The sequence below is a fragment of the Vulpes lagopus genome, chromosome 9, assembly GCF_018345385.1.
Source record: "Vulpes lagopus strain Blue_001 chromosome 9, ASM1834538v1, whole genome shotgun sequence".
Classification (NCBI taxonomy): domain Eukaryota; kingdom Metazoa; phylum Chordata; class Mammalia; order Carnivora; family Canidae; genus Vulpes; species Vulpes lagopus.
Genome location: NC_054832.1, coordinates 65027412 through 65046137, shown reverse-complemented (window position 1 = coordinate 65046137; position 18726 = coordinate 65027412). Strand labels below are relative to the sequence as shown.

General features: G+C 41.7%; 2 protein-coding genes across 3 annotated transcripts in view; one reads left to right on the top strand and one right to left on the bottom strand.

Annotated features, from left to right (window-relative positions):
* Nucleotides 1-6636, bottom strand: part of ARMC1 (armadillo repeat containing 1) — a 39480-nt gene extending 32844 nt beyond the window's left edge. Inside the window, exons 1-2 of one of the 2 annotated variants that reach the window (XM_041769532.1) lie at nucleotides 6422-6636; nucleotides 777-997 (exon numbers count right to left, since the gene is read on the bottom strand). In XM_041769532.1, the coding sequence (XP_041625466.1) occupies nucleotides 777-959 (183 nt within the window). In that variant the 5' untranslated portion in view covers nucleotides 960-997; nucleotides 6422-6636. The remainder of the gene's footprint in view (nucleotides 1-776; nucleotides 998-6421) is intronic. The other variant, XM_041769531.1, reaches the window with a different exon arrangement.
* A 10998-nt stretch (nucleotides 6637-17634) lies between these two features.
* The window catches only part of MTFR1 (mitochondrial fission regulator 1), a 66266-nt gene continuing 65174 nt past the window's right edge, over nucleotides 17635-18726 (top strand). The window contains exon 1 of the mRNA XM_041768626.1: nucleotides 17635-17707. The gene's annotated coding sequence lies outside the window, so the exon portion shown is untranslated. The remainder of the gene's footprint in view (nucleotides 17708-18726) is intronic.

Here is an 18726-nt window from a genome sequence, read left to right as displayed (position 1 = left end):
TTTTCCTCTCCTTTCCTAACTTTCCCTCCCATCTTCTACTAAAACAAGTGCTATGTCTACCCACTAATAAGCAGATAAGGAGAATGTGGTATTTCTCTGCAATGGAATATTATTTGGACACAAAAAGAAATGCAGTATTGATACATGTGACAATATAGATGAACCTTGAAAACGTTATGCCAAGAGAAAGAATTCACAAAACCCACATATAACATGATTCTATTTATGTAAAAAAATATATAGGCATCTTTGCCCAAATAGGCAAATACAGAGATAGAAAGTGGTTACTTAGGGAAGGAGGTAGGCGATTGGGGAGCAATAGGTAGAGAAGTTTCTTTCTGAGGTGATGAAAATGTTCTAAAATTGACTGGGTTGATGGCTGTGCAACTCTGTGAATACATTAAAAAACAATGAATGATAGATACACTTTGAGTGACTCGTACAGCATGTGATTCAGACCTTAATGAAGGTACAAAATAAAAATAGAATAAATATCTTTTTAATGTGTCTATCCATACTGAAATGATACAGTCCAAGATTTCTTATGAAGAAAGTTGCAGAACATTCCATGCAGTATGCTACCATTTGTGTCAAAGGACTATACACACACATACGTGTTTGCACATATAGAAATACACTTACTACTATTTACTCTATAGTCACTTTTTTTCTCTATAGTCACTTTTAATTTTTTACCATGTCATCTAACACTTTTTCAAAATCTTCTGACTTGCAAAATTATAACACTGAGACTGAAATTACTAAAGGCAACTTACGAGCAAAGCTGAATGGACAACAGGGGGGTTGGGGTGGTCCATAAATAAAATAAGGCCAGGCAGACATCCTTGATCCTGGACAATGGCTCTTCTATTTAATGGATCTGCTGCTAGATCCCGTAGCTGGTTAACTACCGAGAGAGCATCAGGTTCTTCATTCATGGTGGAGGACGAAGAATTCATCTTCTATGCCATACACATGAACCAAATCTTCTTAAATTCTGTAGAAACGGTTTGCAAAATTAGCTCTAGGCTGCTGAGGTACATTATGGCATTTGTTAAATAATCAGGATTACAACACCTTTAGAAAGAACAGATGAATCTAAATCACACAAAAACCTGAGACTTGGCAATTCCACAGTTTAAGTAAAATGAACATAAGAAGCTAAGTAAAAAAAAAAAAATCAAGTTATTTATGTGCACAATATTTAAAGAACATATGTCATCTTCAATATTCCAATAAATTCCATTTTAGCAATACATATTTTAACACTAAAGTCACAATAAACAAGATCTTTACAGTTAAAGCTCATAACCTTCACTATACTTCTCAAATTCTACCACTGCCAGTGCATTTTTCTAGAACACTTCTGGAGCCTACAAGAAGTGTCTCAGGGAAAGGTGTCTAGCTGAAAGCTTTTTTTCATATTCATCTATGAACAAAACCCAGCATACTGGGCTTACAAAAGATAAAATCCCCTAGGAAAAAGGAGGGAGTCAAAAAAGGCTATGAACAAAAAAGCCAAGAAGGGTATCTCATATCTCACCCTGTGTCTCAGGCCCCAAGAGTTAGAGATCACAGTGAATCTGAACTGAATCTGTAACACACCTTTTCAACTCTGAGTGTGCCATATTCAGAAGAATGGAACACAATTTGAGGTAATTCATTTATTTTTTTAAGACATTTATTTATGTATTCATGAGACAGACAGAGGCAGAGACACAGGCAGAGGGAGAAGCAGGCTCCATGCAGGAAGCCCTACGTGGGACTCGATCCCGAGTCTCCAGGATCATACCCTGGACTGAAGGCTGCGCTAAACCACTGAGCCACCTGGGCTGCCCGAGGTAATTCGTTTAACAGATAAGGAAACAGTCACAAAGAAGTTAAATTATTTGCCCCATGTGACAAAAGCTAGTTAGTATAAAAGTGTGCTAAAGGGATGCCTGGGTGGCTCAGCAGTTGAGTGTCTGCCTCTGACTCAGGACAGGGTCCCAGGGTCTGGGACTGAGTCCCACATTGGGCTCCTTGTGGGGAGCCTACTTCTCCTTCTGCCTATGTGTCTGCCTCTCTCTCTGTCTCTGTGTCTCTCATGAATAAATAAATAAAACCTTAAAAAAAAGTATGCTAAAATCTTATCTCCTAATCAACAGTCTTTCCACTTTCCATTGTCTTTTTGTTTACTTTTCTCCATATAGTACTTTAAAAAGCAAGAGTTGGAAACTCAACCACCTGAGCCACCCAGGTGCCCCTCCATACAGTCCTTTTAAATTTGCATACCTTTCGCCATAAAAGTAAACCTTGATATGATAGAAAATGTAACATGTTAAACATACAAAAACCTAAGAAACAAAATATCAAGGAATAATCTTCATATGGCAGAAAGTTAAAAATAATTTCCATTAACCAAGTTACATAGTATATTCCTATTAGTAAAAATACTTTCCATGAATCAATTAAGTTTAGTGCCAAAAATACTTTCCATGAATCAAAATAAGTTTAGTGTCAATTTCAAAAACAATACCAATTAGGGGAGGAAGGGGCAGAAATTCTTCTGTTACTCAAAAGACTATTACAGGTTATTTTTTGGGAAGAAGGTAATAATGCATAACTGACCTCACCAGATTGAAATATACAAAGTTACAAATAGTAAAGCGGGGGTGGGGGTGGTAGGGGGGGCTGTTGGTTGAGGTGCAGTAGGAAGGTATTTCTCCCAGGAAAGTTATTTATGCATTCAATATAAGAAAGCAGGCTCAATGAGTCAGACCAAGGCTTCACTACTTGGTAAATGTGATTTCAAGCAATTCCTTTACTCTTTTGTCTCAGTTTCTTCATCTGTAACATAGGGCTAATCATAGCAGCTACCAAAGGTGTATGATCTAGACATAATGACAATATACAATATGCCTAGCACATTGTAAATGCTCAATACATAACAGTGTTAAGTTACATGGAGCAAAAAATTAATAAAGAAAATAGTAAGATTACTCAATAAATGGTACTGGAATGCCTTCTAAGCAATTTAAAATCACTGCTAAGCAAGTTTAATTTATACCACATGGGGGATCCCTGGGTGGCTCAGTGGTTTGGCACCTGCCTTTGGCCCAGGGCGTGATCCTGGAGTCCTGGAATCAAGTCCCACATTGGGCTCCCTTCATGGAGCCTGCTTCTCCCTCTGCCTGTGTCTCTGCCTCTCTCTCTCTCTCTCTCTCTCTCTCTGCGTGTGTCTCTTGTGAATAAATACATAAAAATCTTTAAAAAAATAATTTATACCACATGGCAAAAAGAAACCATACTCAAGATAAAATATGATAAATTTTTTTAAGTATACAAGCAAGTGCAAAATAAAGGACTCAGAGGAAACAGGGTTTTAGCAAGACAGAATCTGACAGTTATTTTCAAAATGAAAATATGATAGTTACTGTGGCAATTTTAAAAATATTTTAAAAACGCAACAGACTGAACACACAGGGATAAGATTAACAGGTTTGGGGGCATGCTGCCTCTTAGGTGCCTCTATTATCAGCATACTCAATATCCCTGTTTACAAACCACCTTAACCAAGAGCTTTACGTGCTGTTACCAGCACAAATCTTATCCAAAGTGGAACCTGAAGAACCAATTACTGGCTAAAAGGCCCAAGAACCAAGTTACAGTAAGAACCAAATACACTGGAAGAGGTCCTTTTGCATTCACTTCTGACCTTGGTACTGGAGAGCTCCATTCTTATCTGAGTCCTTTGATAACTATTCAGTGGGAATAACGCTGAAAAAGTTATGGCCTTCCCTGTTCCTTTGAGATGAATAAAAGGCTAAACTTAAAACTTCCAATCTCCAAAGCCCACAGACAAGGAGAGGGTCCCTTTTAGGATCTTCCAAGGAAAAAGTCAAGAATATCACAAGACATCAAAAATCCTAACACAACGGGCAGAAGCTGTGGTCAAGCACTGCATTTCTTCTGGCATTTAAATGAAGGCAAGAAAGGTAGACAGAAGCAATGACTAGTTTCCTAAATTAAACGGGTTTTTAGGTAAAACTTCAAGAGAGATTTCCTCTCTTGACTGTTAGAGTTCAATTTTTTTTTCCTCATTCAATATTCTTGGCAATATCAAATTACTCTGAGAATTGCCTGGATCCTGTTAAATGATCAATATTTCTGTGTTTTGAGGAATTCACAGAGCAGTTTTTATAAGATTGTTATGGAACAGTTGAGAAAATTGAAACAGGTAAGCAAAAGTTAGAACTCTACCGCCATCTGATGTATTAGATACATTTAGTCTTAATGTTAATTGTATCAATTACATGTTAATGTAATGTTAATGTTAATTGTATCATAGCAATGTTAATTGCTATGTTAATTGTATCATATTCACATACTAAAGCTGTCTGATAAAAATGTTAGCCTTCAGAGGCTGGAAAAACTTTTAAAAATGATACCTTTTGGTATTCTATCTTACCCTCTCTTACTCTCAAAACAATTTTTAAATAATATTTTAAATACACTTATCTGAATGATTTTATAGCAACCAATGAACCATAATGTAAGTTAAAAAAAAGTATTCTATAATGAGTAATGCATTAGGTTCAAAAGAAAGTAAGTTTGCTTTCTAGTTGCACTTTTCATTTAAAATACTAATGTGAAAAAATGTGGACTTGGACAGCCTATACCAGAATAAGCTGGGGTTATTAAAATGCAGATTCTAAGGCCCATACCCAGCCCTCACTAGGAATCACTGGAGGTAGGGCCCAAACACATGATTTTAACAAGCACACCAGGTGATTCCTGGTGCAAATAAAAGCAATTAAAACTTTACAATGGTGGGTAACTGCATGTCCTTTTAATATGGCTAGAGATGTCTGAATAAAATCCTGAACGCTAAAATTCTTCAAGATACTTTCTTTAATTACAATGCAACATGACAGTAAGTGAATTTGGGACTATGTTTCAGCTTCATTACCAGGTAACTAAATGAATAAACTGAAAAAAACACTAGCAGTAGCAAATTTACTGACTCCTTTGAAAGAAAGTGATGATCAAAGGAACAAAATTGGGGGGGGGGGCATTATGGTGGAGAATCTGTGTATAGATTTTGTGTGAGTAAACAGAAGGTTCTTGAAATTTTATTTGTTAGCAGTAGTATATCTTTCTTGTCTCAATTATTTTCTTTTTTAGACCAGTTCTTGATGACTTACAAGTTAGTTTTTGATTACTTTTTAAATACTCTTCTATTTTAAGATTTTGGGCTACTAAGCTAAACTTGCCAATAAAGACGTACTTAATTAAAGAAAAATCAAAACCTCACTGGCAAATGAAGAAAACGTGAAAAAAAAACCTTCTCTTCGTCTATTAGAACACAAATGCATATACTGCATACCTTTTCTCTTATGTTCAGTTCAATTTGGACAAACAGATCATAAGACAATGCATGCTCCCCAAACGTTAAAGTGCACTTTGATTACAACCTAAGGGATTTTTTTCAAAAGCAGATCTGACGGAGTGAGGCTTGAGATTCTGCAGTTCCAACAAGCTCCCAGGTGAGGCCTATCCTGCTGGAACTGGGAACTTAGGTGATGGGTGTGAGACTACAATCAACGAAAGATTTCCTTCAGCCAAAACTTAACATTCAACTCAAAGAATGATTTCGGTCTCTTACAACTAAGAGCTGCAGAGAGTACACAACCACAATCTAAATGCACATTCAGTTAAGCAAGTTTTTACAAAATAACATAAGCGCTGAGGTCAGATCTGGCTTTCTCTTACTAGCATCAAGTGTAACTCTTCAAGAAGTTGGGTTATCTCCCTTGAGCCTCAGTTTCCTCTCAATAATCCTGAGTGACTGTCAGCATCAAAGAAAATAAGAACTTGAAACCAGCACCAGCAATGACCAAACAAGAACAATACTCGATCCTGGGGTACTTCTATCCCACCAGGCGTTGCGGTATATTCCGCACCTCCCTAACACATCGGTGAACTATGACTATCCCCAAAGGAGCTGCTGAACTGCAGGAAGGCCTCCGAGAAGCGATTAAAATACGGGGATATGAATGCCTGTCTCTCCTGAATGGAGACAAACACAACAACGTCCTTCCACCCTTAATAAGACATGCAGGTGCACAAAACCTGAAATTGCCATACGAACAAGCCAAAGGGACGAAGAAGTGAGACGACATCCATTAATAATAACGCTAGGGTTTGTAAAACATCGGACGTGCGGGGGACGACCGGGGACGAAATGACCGAAGCTAACATTTTCACCAGGCACATCCGGCCAAAGCACTTTAAGGCGCTCGGTGGGACGCACTGCTGGGTGGGCAGAAGGCCAGCGGGGAGCGCCTCCGCCCAGGCCGACTCGCGGGCTTGATGAAGGGGCCGCTTTGCGCGGCCTTCCTTGGCTCCGCCGCTTTGTCTGCCGTCCCTGGACCCTCACCTACCGCGCCAGAGCCTCAGGAGCCCAGAGCCTGCCGCACCATCAGGGCCACACCAACGAGTGAGGTACGGAACCCAGGAGCCGCACAGCAGGTCCCTCCGTCCGCAGCCGCGGCGTCAGCGATGGCAAACGACCAGGTTAATTCTAGGAGCCAAAGAGCGAGGACGCTGGCGGGGAAAGGTTCTCCAGACTCTCCCCCATGACCCTGCAACATGCGTCGGTTCTGCCCTCTCATTGGTTGATCCCATTCCAACGCGAGGATAAGACATCCAGTACGTGAAGGCCTTCTTAGACTCACGCGCTGATTGGTTACCCCGGGAAAGGCACCAAGTGTTGAACGGAAGAGGCCAATGAGAGCGCAGGATCGCTTGACTTGGCCCCAACGGGTCTCCGTCCGCTGAGCGTCAAGCGAAGAAACTTCAATCCGGCTGCGAAGCCGTTAGCTCCCAGCTTACGACTCCCGGGCCCCCGGCGTTGCCGGAACCTGCGTGCTGCCGCGTTCGGAAGTTCACATGGTATGTTTTTCCCTGGCAGTTCTTTCAGGTCTAATAAAGTATTTTCGTGATATTTCATTCGTTTTTGTGAGTCGTAGTTGATCGTCTTTAAAGGTTTTTGAGTTTTGGGTAAGAACGTTAGCCCTGTGTGAGGCGTTGCTCGGATTTCGTTCCTGTTCCTGTGTCCCGTCTTCCCAACAGCGCGAAGGCTGCAGAGTGCGGCTTTTTATTTGTTTTAAATAATAACTTCTGGGCAGCCCCGGTGGCGCAGCGTTTAGCGCCGCCTTCAGCCCGGGGTGTGATCCTGGAGACCGGGGATCGAGTCCTGCGTTGGGCTCCCTGCTTGGGGCCTGCTTCTCCCTCTGCCTGTGTCTCTCTCGTGAGTAAATAAATAAAATCTTAAAAAATAAATAATAACTTGTTTTTGGAAGGATTTTTTTTTTTCTTGAAAGGGAAAGGGGGAACGCCTGGGTGGCTCAGTGGTTGAGCGTCTGCGTTTGGCTCAGGGCGTGATCCCAGTTCAGGGATCGAGATCCCTGTGGGGATCCTGCTTCTCACGCTGCCTATGTCTCTGCCTCTCTCTGTCTCGAATGAATGAATGAATAAAATCTTTTTTAAAAAAGGGAAAGGGACTTCGAATCAGAATGTTCTGAGATTTGTCATGAAGTATTTTTTAGATACCGTCTTCTATTTAGTTTATCATGGTAAGAATTTATATACTTTTATCCATAGCCAGTCACTGGCGGTTTTGTTAAGTATAGATCTTGGTTTTTATTTATTTATTTAAAAATATTTTATTTATTTATTCATGAGAGACAGAGAGAGAGGCACACACACACAGGCAGAGGGAGAAGCAGGCTCCATGCAGGGAGCCTGACGTGGGACTCGATCTCAGGTCTCCAGGATCAGGCCCTGGGCTGAAGGCGGCACTAAACTGCTGAGCCACCTGGGCTGCCCTAGATCTTGGTTTTTAAAGATATTTCTCTACATGTAAGCGAAATCTAAATTCCCCAGGCCAGTCTGAGAATAATGCATCAGTTGCACCCAATAACTTCACTGAATGGAATCTAGATTCTCTTTCACAATTTGATTTTGCCCCGTAGCTCGTATATTAAAGTCTCAAGGGATTCAAGAAGCTTCTACTGGGGAGAGTGCGTAAGAGTTAATACCCCTGTGGCGCCTGACTGGTTGAGGCGTAGACATGCGACTCTTGATCTTCACGCCGTCAGCTCAAGCCCCAAGTTGGTTGTTGGAGCTTACTTTATTTTATTTTATTTTATTTTTTTAAATCCATTTTTTTTTTAAATTTTTCTTTATTTATGATAGTCACACACACACAGAGAGAGAGAGAGAGAGAGGCAGAGACACAGGCGGAGGGAGAAGCAGGCTCCATGCACCGGGAGCCCGATGTGGGATTCGATCCCGGGTCTCCAGGATCGCGCCCTGGGCCAAAGGCAGGCGCCAAACTGCTGCGCCACCCAGGGATCCCTGGAGCTTACTTTAAAACAAAAAACCCAGACTGTGTTCTATGCAATTGTCTCCAACACTTTGATTCCTAAGTGAATTTAAGATCCAAACAGTTACTTCTCAAATTTCTTTGCCTTTCCTTATTCTTGGTTATCCTCTTCCTTCCCTAACAAGCTATCAAGAAGAAACTAGGAGCAAAGTGGAATAGAAAAGGTCCCTTTCACACCATTTGACCTATAGCAAAAACAAGTCTCCGGCATGATTTCTATTTCCCAAAGTCATAAGAGGGAGTGGTGGTAAGCGAATGTAAAAACAAAAAGTAAAAAAGTAAAAAGAAATGATGCGTAATGTCTAGTGGTAGAGGCACCAGCCTAATTAATTAGTAATCAACCAAGGGCTGGAACTGGCGGGGTGTGAGGAGTGGGGGTGTCAGGGGTGGGTGGGCAGGAGGGGAAGGAAAAAAGGAGATTGTGATACATTTACTGTAAGAAAAAAAGCTGTAAAAAAAAAAAGTAAATATAGGAAGTTCAAAAGGCACAGAAAGGTTAAACATAATCCAGTTGAGTAAATGAAATTTTGCTTAATATTGTTATTAAAAACAATGCAACAACACAAAGTAAACTTGGATTTTTTATTTTATTTTTTTTTATTAAATGGGCTCCATGCCCAACATGGGGCTTGAACTCACAAGCAACTGAGCCAGCCAGGCACCACAACTTGCTCTTTTTTCTAAGGTTAATTTGTGTATAAGAAAGTGAGACAGTTGGGATTTTCCCAACTAGTAATTGATGACATAGGTTTTTGGCAGTGTTCAGAATGTATGTTCAACGGAGTCTTTGTCTTTTAGAAGTTCAAAATCTAAAATTACTGTCAGAGGCATGATTATATTTAAAGTATTGAGAAGATTAATTCTTCCTTGGCAACAGCCATTACAGAGAGTTAGATGACTGGCATTAAAAGGCAGGGACTGTAGTCACAAAGAAATAACGAACAATTTCATAAGCACCAATGGGTTACAAGCCCAGTGAAGTCTTTTAAGGTTTTAAGAATTTATATTCCCATGTTAAAAATGTATGAACTTGACATCAATAAAGTTATACTACCAGCTATTATGAGTCATTCCTTATTCTTAGTCTCAGATAGCTTGCCACAGGACACAGCTGGAATGTCAAGTTTCTCAATGGCTGTGTTGCTTAAGACCTGTGAACCAGATAATGGCAGCTTCATTTATTCAGTTATTTTAAAATTATTTTCAGAACACATACAATGTGCTAGAAACAGTCTTAGCAATGAATTCAAAAATAAGAGAAAATATTATTACTGTCCTCAAGTTGTTTATGGTCTAGTATGGTAGCTTCCAAACTTTATGATGAAGTACTGCTTTCAGCTTAAAAAAAACACACTTTGAGCACACAGCTCTAATACATATATATTATTTAGTCATAAATTCTATACATAGACTATCAAACTAATATGTAGACTAAAAAGCATATCGAAATAGAAAAGTTTAGGGATCCCTGGGTGGCGCAGCGGTTTGGCGCCTGCCTTTGGCCCAGGGCGTGATCCTGGAGACCCGGGATCGAATCCCACGTCGGGCTCCCGGTGCATGGAGTCTGCTTCTCCCTCTGCCTGTGTCTCTGCCTCTCTTTCTCTCTGTGACTATCATAAATAAATAAAAATTTAAAAAAAAAGAAATAGAAAAGTTTAGAAGATGAGAAATAATTACAAATAGAAGCACTTATATTTGAGATTAAAATTATGTGCATATACATTATTTACTAAAAAACTTAAATTCCAGATGGATTAAAACTCAAGTGTAAAACAAAATATCAAAAATCCTTTAAGAAAATCTTGGAGAGGGCAGCCTAGGTGGCTCAGTGGTTTAGTGCTGCCTTTGGCCTAGGGTGTGATCCTGGAGACTTGGGATCGAGTCCCATGTCAGACTCGCTGCATGGAGCCTGCTTTCTCCCTCTGCCTGTGTCTGTACCTCCCTCTCTCTCTCTGTCTTTCATGAATAAATAAATAAAATCTTTGTTTTTAAACATTCCTATAACAATATAGAAGTAGGGAAGAGCTTAAAGAAGATTAGAAACTCAGAAGGTAAAAAAGAAAGAAATGGTCATATCTCATTTGTTTTAAAAAGTAGCTTATTTCTGTGGCAAGAAAATACATAACCAATGTCAACAGACAATAGATTTAGGGGTAAATTTGCAACTTGGTGGACAAATAGAGGTTAACATTAAAAAATTGATCACTCATTGTCAAGAAAGGAATTAACAGCCCTATACAAATTGGGTGAATAAAAATGAGTATTTAATCAAGAGAAAGTCCAGGTGGCCAATAAACATGTGAAGATATTTAAACTCACCTGTTATAAGGGAATGCAAATTAACAAAAGAATAATCACAATGCTGATCAGACTGGCAAAAAAAAAAATGACACAAAGTTGCTGACAGAAATAATGTTTAGTGAGAAAACTCAGATTTTGCTATGGAAATGTAAATTATTACAGACTTAAAAAATAATTCAAAATCTATTCTAAAAATTGCATTTAAAAAAAAATTGCATTTTTTGACTCAGCTGTCCTGAAGCATTCAAACCATAGAGACAAAAAGCATCATACAAAGGCATAAGAACAGAGATGTTTATTGCAATATTGCTCATATTGGCAAAAACAAAAACCAAACAAATGATGTAAATGAAGTAAATGATATATCTACAGGCCATGGGCCATTCTGAACAATATATTAGAAAACCTTTAATAAAGGGAAATGAGAGCTATAGAAGAGACATTGAGGTATTTCCATGATGCTTCAAAGTGTGTGTATATACACACACACACACACACACACACACACATACACTGATTTGATTTTTGGAAATAACATCATAAACTACATTTTTATATATTCTATGAATATGGAAAATATATAGAGAGATACAGTCTAGGTTTTTAGCATATATTACCTGAATAGGACAGGATCTGGGAGAGTAGGCGCCCACCACACGCACAAAAGTTATAAATAAACTAACTTTACTGGGGAGGGTGGGGTGTAAATATAATAAATTTTCATTAAGTAAAATCACATGTAAATGAAATGTAATCAACAAAAATCTAGGTGGTATTTAGTAGTTTCAAGGAACTGCTTTCACAAGTATGAGAGTGATAAACTTGGGGTCACAAAACAGTCACATCTGAGGAGGATATATGGTGAGAGGTAAGATAGGAGGTTGGTGAAGTATCCAGTAAGCAGTACCCAGTGACTCTGTGTAGGACCTCATTCAGAAAAGCTACATGGTGCCATTTGGGTCAGACAGATCTTGATTTTACCACTTGCTGGCTTTATGACTATACTAAGTCACTTTGGCACTAAGGACCTTAATCTCCTCTAAAAAACAGAAATCCTGGCACTTCCAAGACTGCTATAGGACTCGACAATAAAATAGTGTAAGAGAGAACACCTAGCCCAGTATCTAGAAGATGTTCCATAAATGTAGAATTAGCCCCATTTCTCTCTGCATAAAAATATGCTCTCTAGAAAAGATCTGATAAGACCTAATTTGTAGTGATAAAATTATTGCGTTCTTACTAATACTGGAAAAGATAGAAAAGAAGCATCACTAGTCACCTTCAGAGAATTTGAAGCAACCAACGCATTTTTCTGAAAACTGGGAAATAAATGGAGAGAAACCAAGCATTAAATCTACCTTTATTGGGGCACCTGGATGGCTCAGTGATTCAGCATCTACCTTCCGCTCAGGTGGTGATCCCAGGGTCCTGGGATCAAATCCTGCATCAGGCTTCTCGCGGGGTGCCTGCTTCTCCCTCTGCCTATGTCTCTGCCTCTCTCTGTGTGTCTCTCATGAATAAATAAAATCTTTAAATAAAAAAAACATGCCTTTCTTATATGTATTATATTTTAGTGTAACAAAATAGTTGGTGTATGATAATCTGAAAACTGGTACACATTAAGAAACGTTCAACTTGCTTTTCTTTACAAATGTGCCTTAAGGCGACCAGTTAGCTCATAAATGACACATCCAGCCTCACCTTGTCTTTTTTTCTTTTTTTTTTTAAGATTTTATTTATTCATGAGAAACACAGAGGCAGAGACACAGGCAGAGGGAGAAGCAGGCTCCATACAGGAAGCCTGACATGGGACTTGATCCTAGGTCTACAGGATCATGCCCTGGGCTGAAGGCAGTGCTAAACCGCTGAGCCCCCCGGGTTGCCTCTCACCTGGTCTTAAAATGCCTCTCACAAGGCCACTTCATTGTCCTACCAGTGGTCTTTTGCTAGTTAGGTTTTTCTAGATTCAAACTCAGAACCTCTTAAGGCCCACTTCAATGTATTATATTTTCTATAGACAGGCAGTTGGAGCTGGAAAAAGTGCAGAACTAGAGAGAAAGGGTCTGGATTTTCAGAGAAGACACTAAAGCTTGCAGGTCATTCAACCTATCTTACCAAATGGGATTGTCATTAAACTTCATGTGAGACAGACTGATGGACATATTTGTCCCCTACTTTCCTAACCACTGGTCATGCCACACAGCTGACTGAACGTACTTCATGGGTAATATTTATTGGGCTATTGTGATAAGCCAGGTGTTACACCTAGTATTTTTTTTTTTTTTTTTTTTTTACACCTAGTATTTTACACATGTTACACAATTGGTTCTCAGGCTACCCTGTGAGGTGGCTCTTTTCCCTACTGTGCAGATCAGGAAATTGAGGCCTAGGTAGGGTGATTGACTTGCCAACGGCCATGCAGCTGATAAGTGACAGAGGCATATTTTCAGTATGGGTCTGTCTGACTTGGAAGCCCAAGTTCCTTCTGAGAATTCAGCCTCACCATCTGCCAATATAAACAAATGGGAATCTGCCCTTTTGGTTAAATCTCTGCAAGGAAGCTGGCCTATAACTGGCTTTGGTCATCTTTCTATTGCCTAAAATACATTTAATAGTGACTAAATCTCTGCCTAAACAATAGTACTATAGTCCTTTAATCTGTTAGGAATTTGGAGGCATAGAAAGGTCAAGGGACTTTTTCAAGGCTGCACAGCGAGGAGAGAGAACTCTGATTCTCTTCTACTCAATAAATACGGAAGTTTCAGTTATTCTGGATTCTGCCAAGGAAGCTGAGCCATTTATTTGGATGAAGAACTATAAAGGATCAGACACATAAAAGAAAAGTCAATTTGCTTCTAAAATCCTGGAATGGATTGCCCTGTAACCTACATTAGTTTCCAAACTTAGTTATGCAAATCATCTAAGATTTAGGGAAGGGGTATGGGCATATGGATTTTAAAACATATGCTCAGAAGTGGAGTTTCAGAATTATCAATCTTATGGAGAAAATATAAATTGTATTATTTATTGCTTCCTAACAAATCACTCCAGAACTTAGCAGCTTAACACAATAATCATTTATTATCTCATGGTTTCTGTGTATGTAGAATCCATGTGGGCCTTAGCTTGGGGTCTCTGGTTTAGAGTCACAAGATTGCAATCAAGGTGTCAAATGTGCTCTAATCATCTCAAGGCTCAATAGGAAGAGGATCTTTTGCTGAGTTCACTCACATGTCTGTTAGCAGGATTCAGTTTCTCAGAGGCTGATGAAAAAAAAAGCTTCAGTTGCTTGATGGCTGATGGCCAGAGGCCTCTCCTCAGTTTCTTGCCACATAGGCCTCTCCTTAGGGCAACTCACAATATGGCAGTTGGACTTCTCTCAGGAGAAACCAAGAAAGAGCAAGCAAGATGGAAGCCACACTCTTTTAACCTAGTCTTGGAATTGCCATCCTATCACTCTTGTATTTGATTCTTTAGGAGGAAGTCACTAGGTCAAACCCACTGTCTTCAAGAGAGAATTACTCAGGGGTGTGAATACCAGGAGGCAGGGATCATTGGGGGTCTTTTTACTGGTTACCCATCATGGAGATGTAAACAAAGAATTAAAAACCAAGGTGATAATATATTTCCTAGCTCTGTCCACCGAGAGATGATATGTATAAAATATAAACAAAATATAAATATACAAAATAAATGAATAAATGGGCAGAAGAAACGATTTTTTTTTTTTTAGGAGAAGCAAATCTTCCTTAAAGAATTCTAAATTATTTATGTAGATATTCCACTCCAGGAGTTGAAGCTTAATCTCATAACCTTTGAGGGTGGGTAGGATTTAGTGACTTGCTTCCAAGAGAATATGTAAAGAGAAGAGAATATGTAAAGAGGGTAAAAAATGCAACTTCACAGTGGAGAAACAAGCAAAAACTACCATGGTCAGGTTAACATCAGCAGAAATAAATCATGCTAATATCTAATATACCCTCTGATATGATGTGATGAGAAGGGCATCTCAATGTATGGTATTTCTCCCAAATCTTACAACCCCAGTGTAATCATGAGAAAAACAGCGGATTAATTCAAATCAAGGCATATTTTGTAATTTATCTGATCACACTCCTTAAAAATGTCATGGTCATAACAGGATTATGAGAAACAAATACTGAGAAACTCAAGAACAGGAGTCTAAGTAATGAGGCATTGATGACTTAATGCCATGTGGCATTGTGGATTGGATCCTGGAACAGGAAAAGGACATTAATAAAATCTGAATGAGGCAGCCCCTGTGGCTTAGCAGTTTAGTGCCGCCTTTGGCCCAGGGCGTGAACCTGGGGACCCAGGATAGAGTCCCACGTTGGGCTCCCTGCATGGAGTCTGCTTCTCTCTCTCTCTCTCTCTCTCTCTCTCTCTATATATATATATATATACATATATATATATATATATATAATAAAACTTGGGTAAAGTCTGGAGTTTAGTAAATAGTAATGTACCAATGTTGGCTCCTTAATTTTATAAATGCATCATGGTAATGCACTGTTAGCATTAGGGGAAGCTGAGTGAGGGGTAAACAGGAACTTCTGAACTATCTTTGCAACTTTTCTGTAAGTCTAAAATTAGTGATGCCTGGGTGGCACAGTGGTTAAGCCTCTTTGGCTCAGGGTGTGATCCTGGAGTCTGGGATGGAGTCCCACATCTTGCTTCCTACATGGAGCCTGCTTCTCCCTTTGCCAATGTCTCTGCCTCTCTCTCTCTGTCTCTCATGAATAAATAAAATATTTAAAAAATATATTTAAGGGATCCCTGGGTGGCGCAGCGGTTTGGCGCCTGCCTTTGGCCCAGGGCGCGATCCTGGAGACCCGGGATCGAATCCCACGTCAGGCTCCCGGTGCATGGAGCCTGCTTCTCCCTCTGCCTGTGTCTCTGCCTCTCTCTCTTTCTCTCTCTCTCTCTCTCTCTGTGACTATCATAAATAAATAAAAAAAATTAAAAAAATATATTTAAAAAATAAATCAAATTATTCTAAAATAAAATTAAAAGGAAAAAGTGAAGTATGCTGCTTATTTCAAGTATGATGAGTGCAAGATTTTCCCTTACTTCTTGGCTCAGCATATTTTGCACCCTCCTTTCTCCTCTACCAGCCACAAAATTCTGATGCCAGGTGCCATGAGACACACCCACAGGTGCCCTTGTAAGATGGCATATAGTATGGCTAGGAGTATTCTGGGAAGACATTCCAACATCGTGGCAGTCAGCAATATCTAATCACAAAAGGAACCTAAGTTCAACTCAACCCTCTTCCCCTCACCCAGATCTCCAAAATGCCCAGGGCCACTCCTGTGCACCTAGTATGCAGACAGAAGTGTGAAGAAAAGGAAGCTGGAATGGAAAAAAGGCAGGTCTTGACCAATCTCTGTTTGAAGGTTGCTTTAAAACATCTTCATTTTGAAGAGTAGGAAACATATGACCATGTGAACTCAGTGCGAGGGTCCCTCCTTGGGTCTTGGAAGGGGCTGGTGCAAGTCAGGGGGTCTGAGCACAAGCTTCATTAGCTTTTCAGTAAATCCACCCTCTAAGGATTTCGGAAGAAACAAGTAAACTTTGCCAGAAATGCCGCTCTCCTTTGCTTCCACTCCTTTAGCTCAGAAGCACCAACTCTTTCGTCAAGCCTCAGCCGAAGCACACCTCTAAAATGTGTTCATTGAGTCCTCTGGCCGGCTTGGGCAGGTCTCCCAGGTTCCCAACATTCCTTCATTATAACATTTGGTTATGTTTGTGTTTCTGTCTTCCTGTTAGTCTGTAGGCTCACTGAGGGTGTGGTTCAAGGCTTTTAAAAATCTTTGTACTGTCATAATGGGCCCTCAACAAGCCCTTAGTGAGCAAATGAATTAGTGCTCTTGCTGAAGTTGGAAAGTCCTCGCCAGGAAGGCACTTGGGCACCAGGGGTAAAACCACTATAGCTCTGGTGCCTGCCCAGTGGCCCGTGGGACCCATCACAAAGGGAGCCTTAGACAGCCAATCAGCAACAGCCTCCTTACAGGCCCCAGAGAAATACTCCGGTTTTTCACTCTACGTATGAATTTCTTCCTGGACCTACACACGTCACCATGCTGACTATATTGGTAGCTATAGATGTAATGATCATTTTCATGGCAGAATTATTTGAAATCTTGTGTCCCAGAATATTCAACTATTGAAAAGCGTGTATCCCCCAGAATCAGACTAAACACGCAGTGGAACTGAATACGGTAAAATCCTCCCCCATGCTCTTTGTGTGCCCCACACCCTCAACCCCCCCTAAACACAAGCACACCTGGGATACGAGGTTCACGTGGGAAGATCTGCCGGCCAAACCGAAGCCCCAACAGGCTTGGGATAAAAGGGATCAATAGAAGTCAGTTAACAAGGGCTTAAGAGTCCCGGCTTCTTTCAAGGTAATAGACACCTGCGGCTACATTCGGAATATGGGTCTTTTTTTTTTTTTTTAAGATTTATTTATTCATGAGAGACACAGGCAGAGGGAGAAGCAGGCTCCACGCAGGGAGCGCGATGCCGGATTCGATTCCAGGACGCTGGGATCACGCCCTGAGCCCGAGGCAGACGCTCAACCGCTGAGCCACTCAGGCGTCCCCGGAACACGGGTCTTGCTACACACTTAGAGAACCGGGTTCGCTAACAAAGTACTTTCTAGAGTAGAGCAGTGAAGACACAAAGCGAAGTCCACGCGAAAGCGCCCGCCTCGCTCCAAGCGCTGCGCTTGCGCAGACGCACTGTGAGCGGCGGCTGCAGGCCTGTGGGCGGGTAGGGTCCCTTCCTGGGCGGGCAATCAGTACCCGCCTCCGGGCCGGAGGAAGCAGCTGATTGGCCAGTCTGGCCCGGACTAGGGGCGGAGACTGGGTGATTGGCAGTAACTCCCCGGGAGAGCCAAGCTGGAAGCTGGAGCAGCGCAAGAAGGCGCCTGGCTGCCGCGCGGCCGAGGTAAGTGGGGCGAGAGACTCAAGAAGCGGTTGGCGGGGGGGTCGAGGAGGCGCTCCCAGGCTTGAGGGCGCTGGGAAGTCCCGGTAAGTAAGTAGGAGCTGAAGGACCCCCGAATTCGGGCATGCGGGGACGACGCCGGGCTGCGTGGGCCGGTTGGGTGTCTCCGCGGCGGCTGAGAGGAGGTTCTCGGCGGCCGCGGCGCTGAGGCTTCTGGGGGGGCGGGAGCACCGGCGGAGCGGAGGGCAGCCGGCCCACCTGCCCCACGGCCGGGACTCCCCTCCCCGCCCCCCCTCCCCCCGGCCCTTCGGTCCGTCCTTCGGAGCCCACAGCCCGCGCGCCATGCGCGGGGCGGCGGCCCGGGGACGTCAGCCCTTCGCGGTGGTTGCCTGGGGCGTCGCGCTCTTTCCCGGGACCGGACGGACCGGCGTCGGCGGCGGCCCCTGGGGCCGGGCCGCGGGGACTGGGAGGAGGGGCGCGCTCGCTGCTCCGCCCGGGAGGCCGAACCAGTCCCACCTGGCGGGTGTTGCTGCTTCATTATCACCTCCCAGTACTGCCCAGTGGAGCTTCCTGAACGCAGCTGGGACTTTGCGTTGAGCCTTAAAGAAAAAATATCGACCTCCGGACGTTTAAAAACACGTTTTGTTATGGAAATCTTCAAACCTGCCGAGGTCAAGGGGTTGGTATTAGGAGCTCGGCGAACCCATCAACCAATTTCGACAATTGTCTACACATGGCCGGGCTTGCGCCCTCTCCGGGTTATTTTCTAGCAGATCCCAGACATTTAATCTTTCCTAGGTATTTCTTCGGCTTTGTCATGGTCATTTAACTGTACTACTACTTATTATTTTTTGATCATTTGCTTTCTAGAGGGGTTGAATAAGATAAGGCACACGTGAAGGTTTACACGGCGCAAATTTCAGTTTGTGCTACAAGAATGTGGGGAGTTCTCCGAAAGTGCAGTTTGACTACCCCGTGTTCAGATCTTAAAAATAATTGAAAACGAAGGTACCAAACAACCG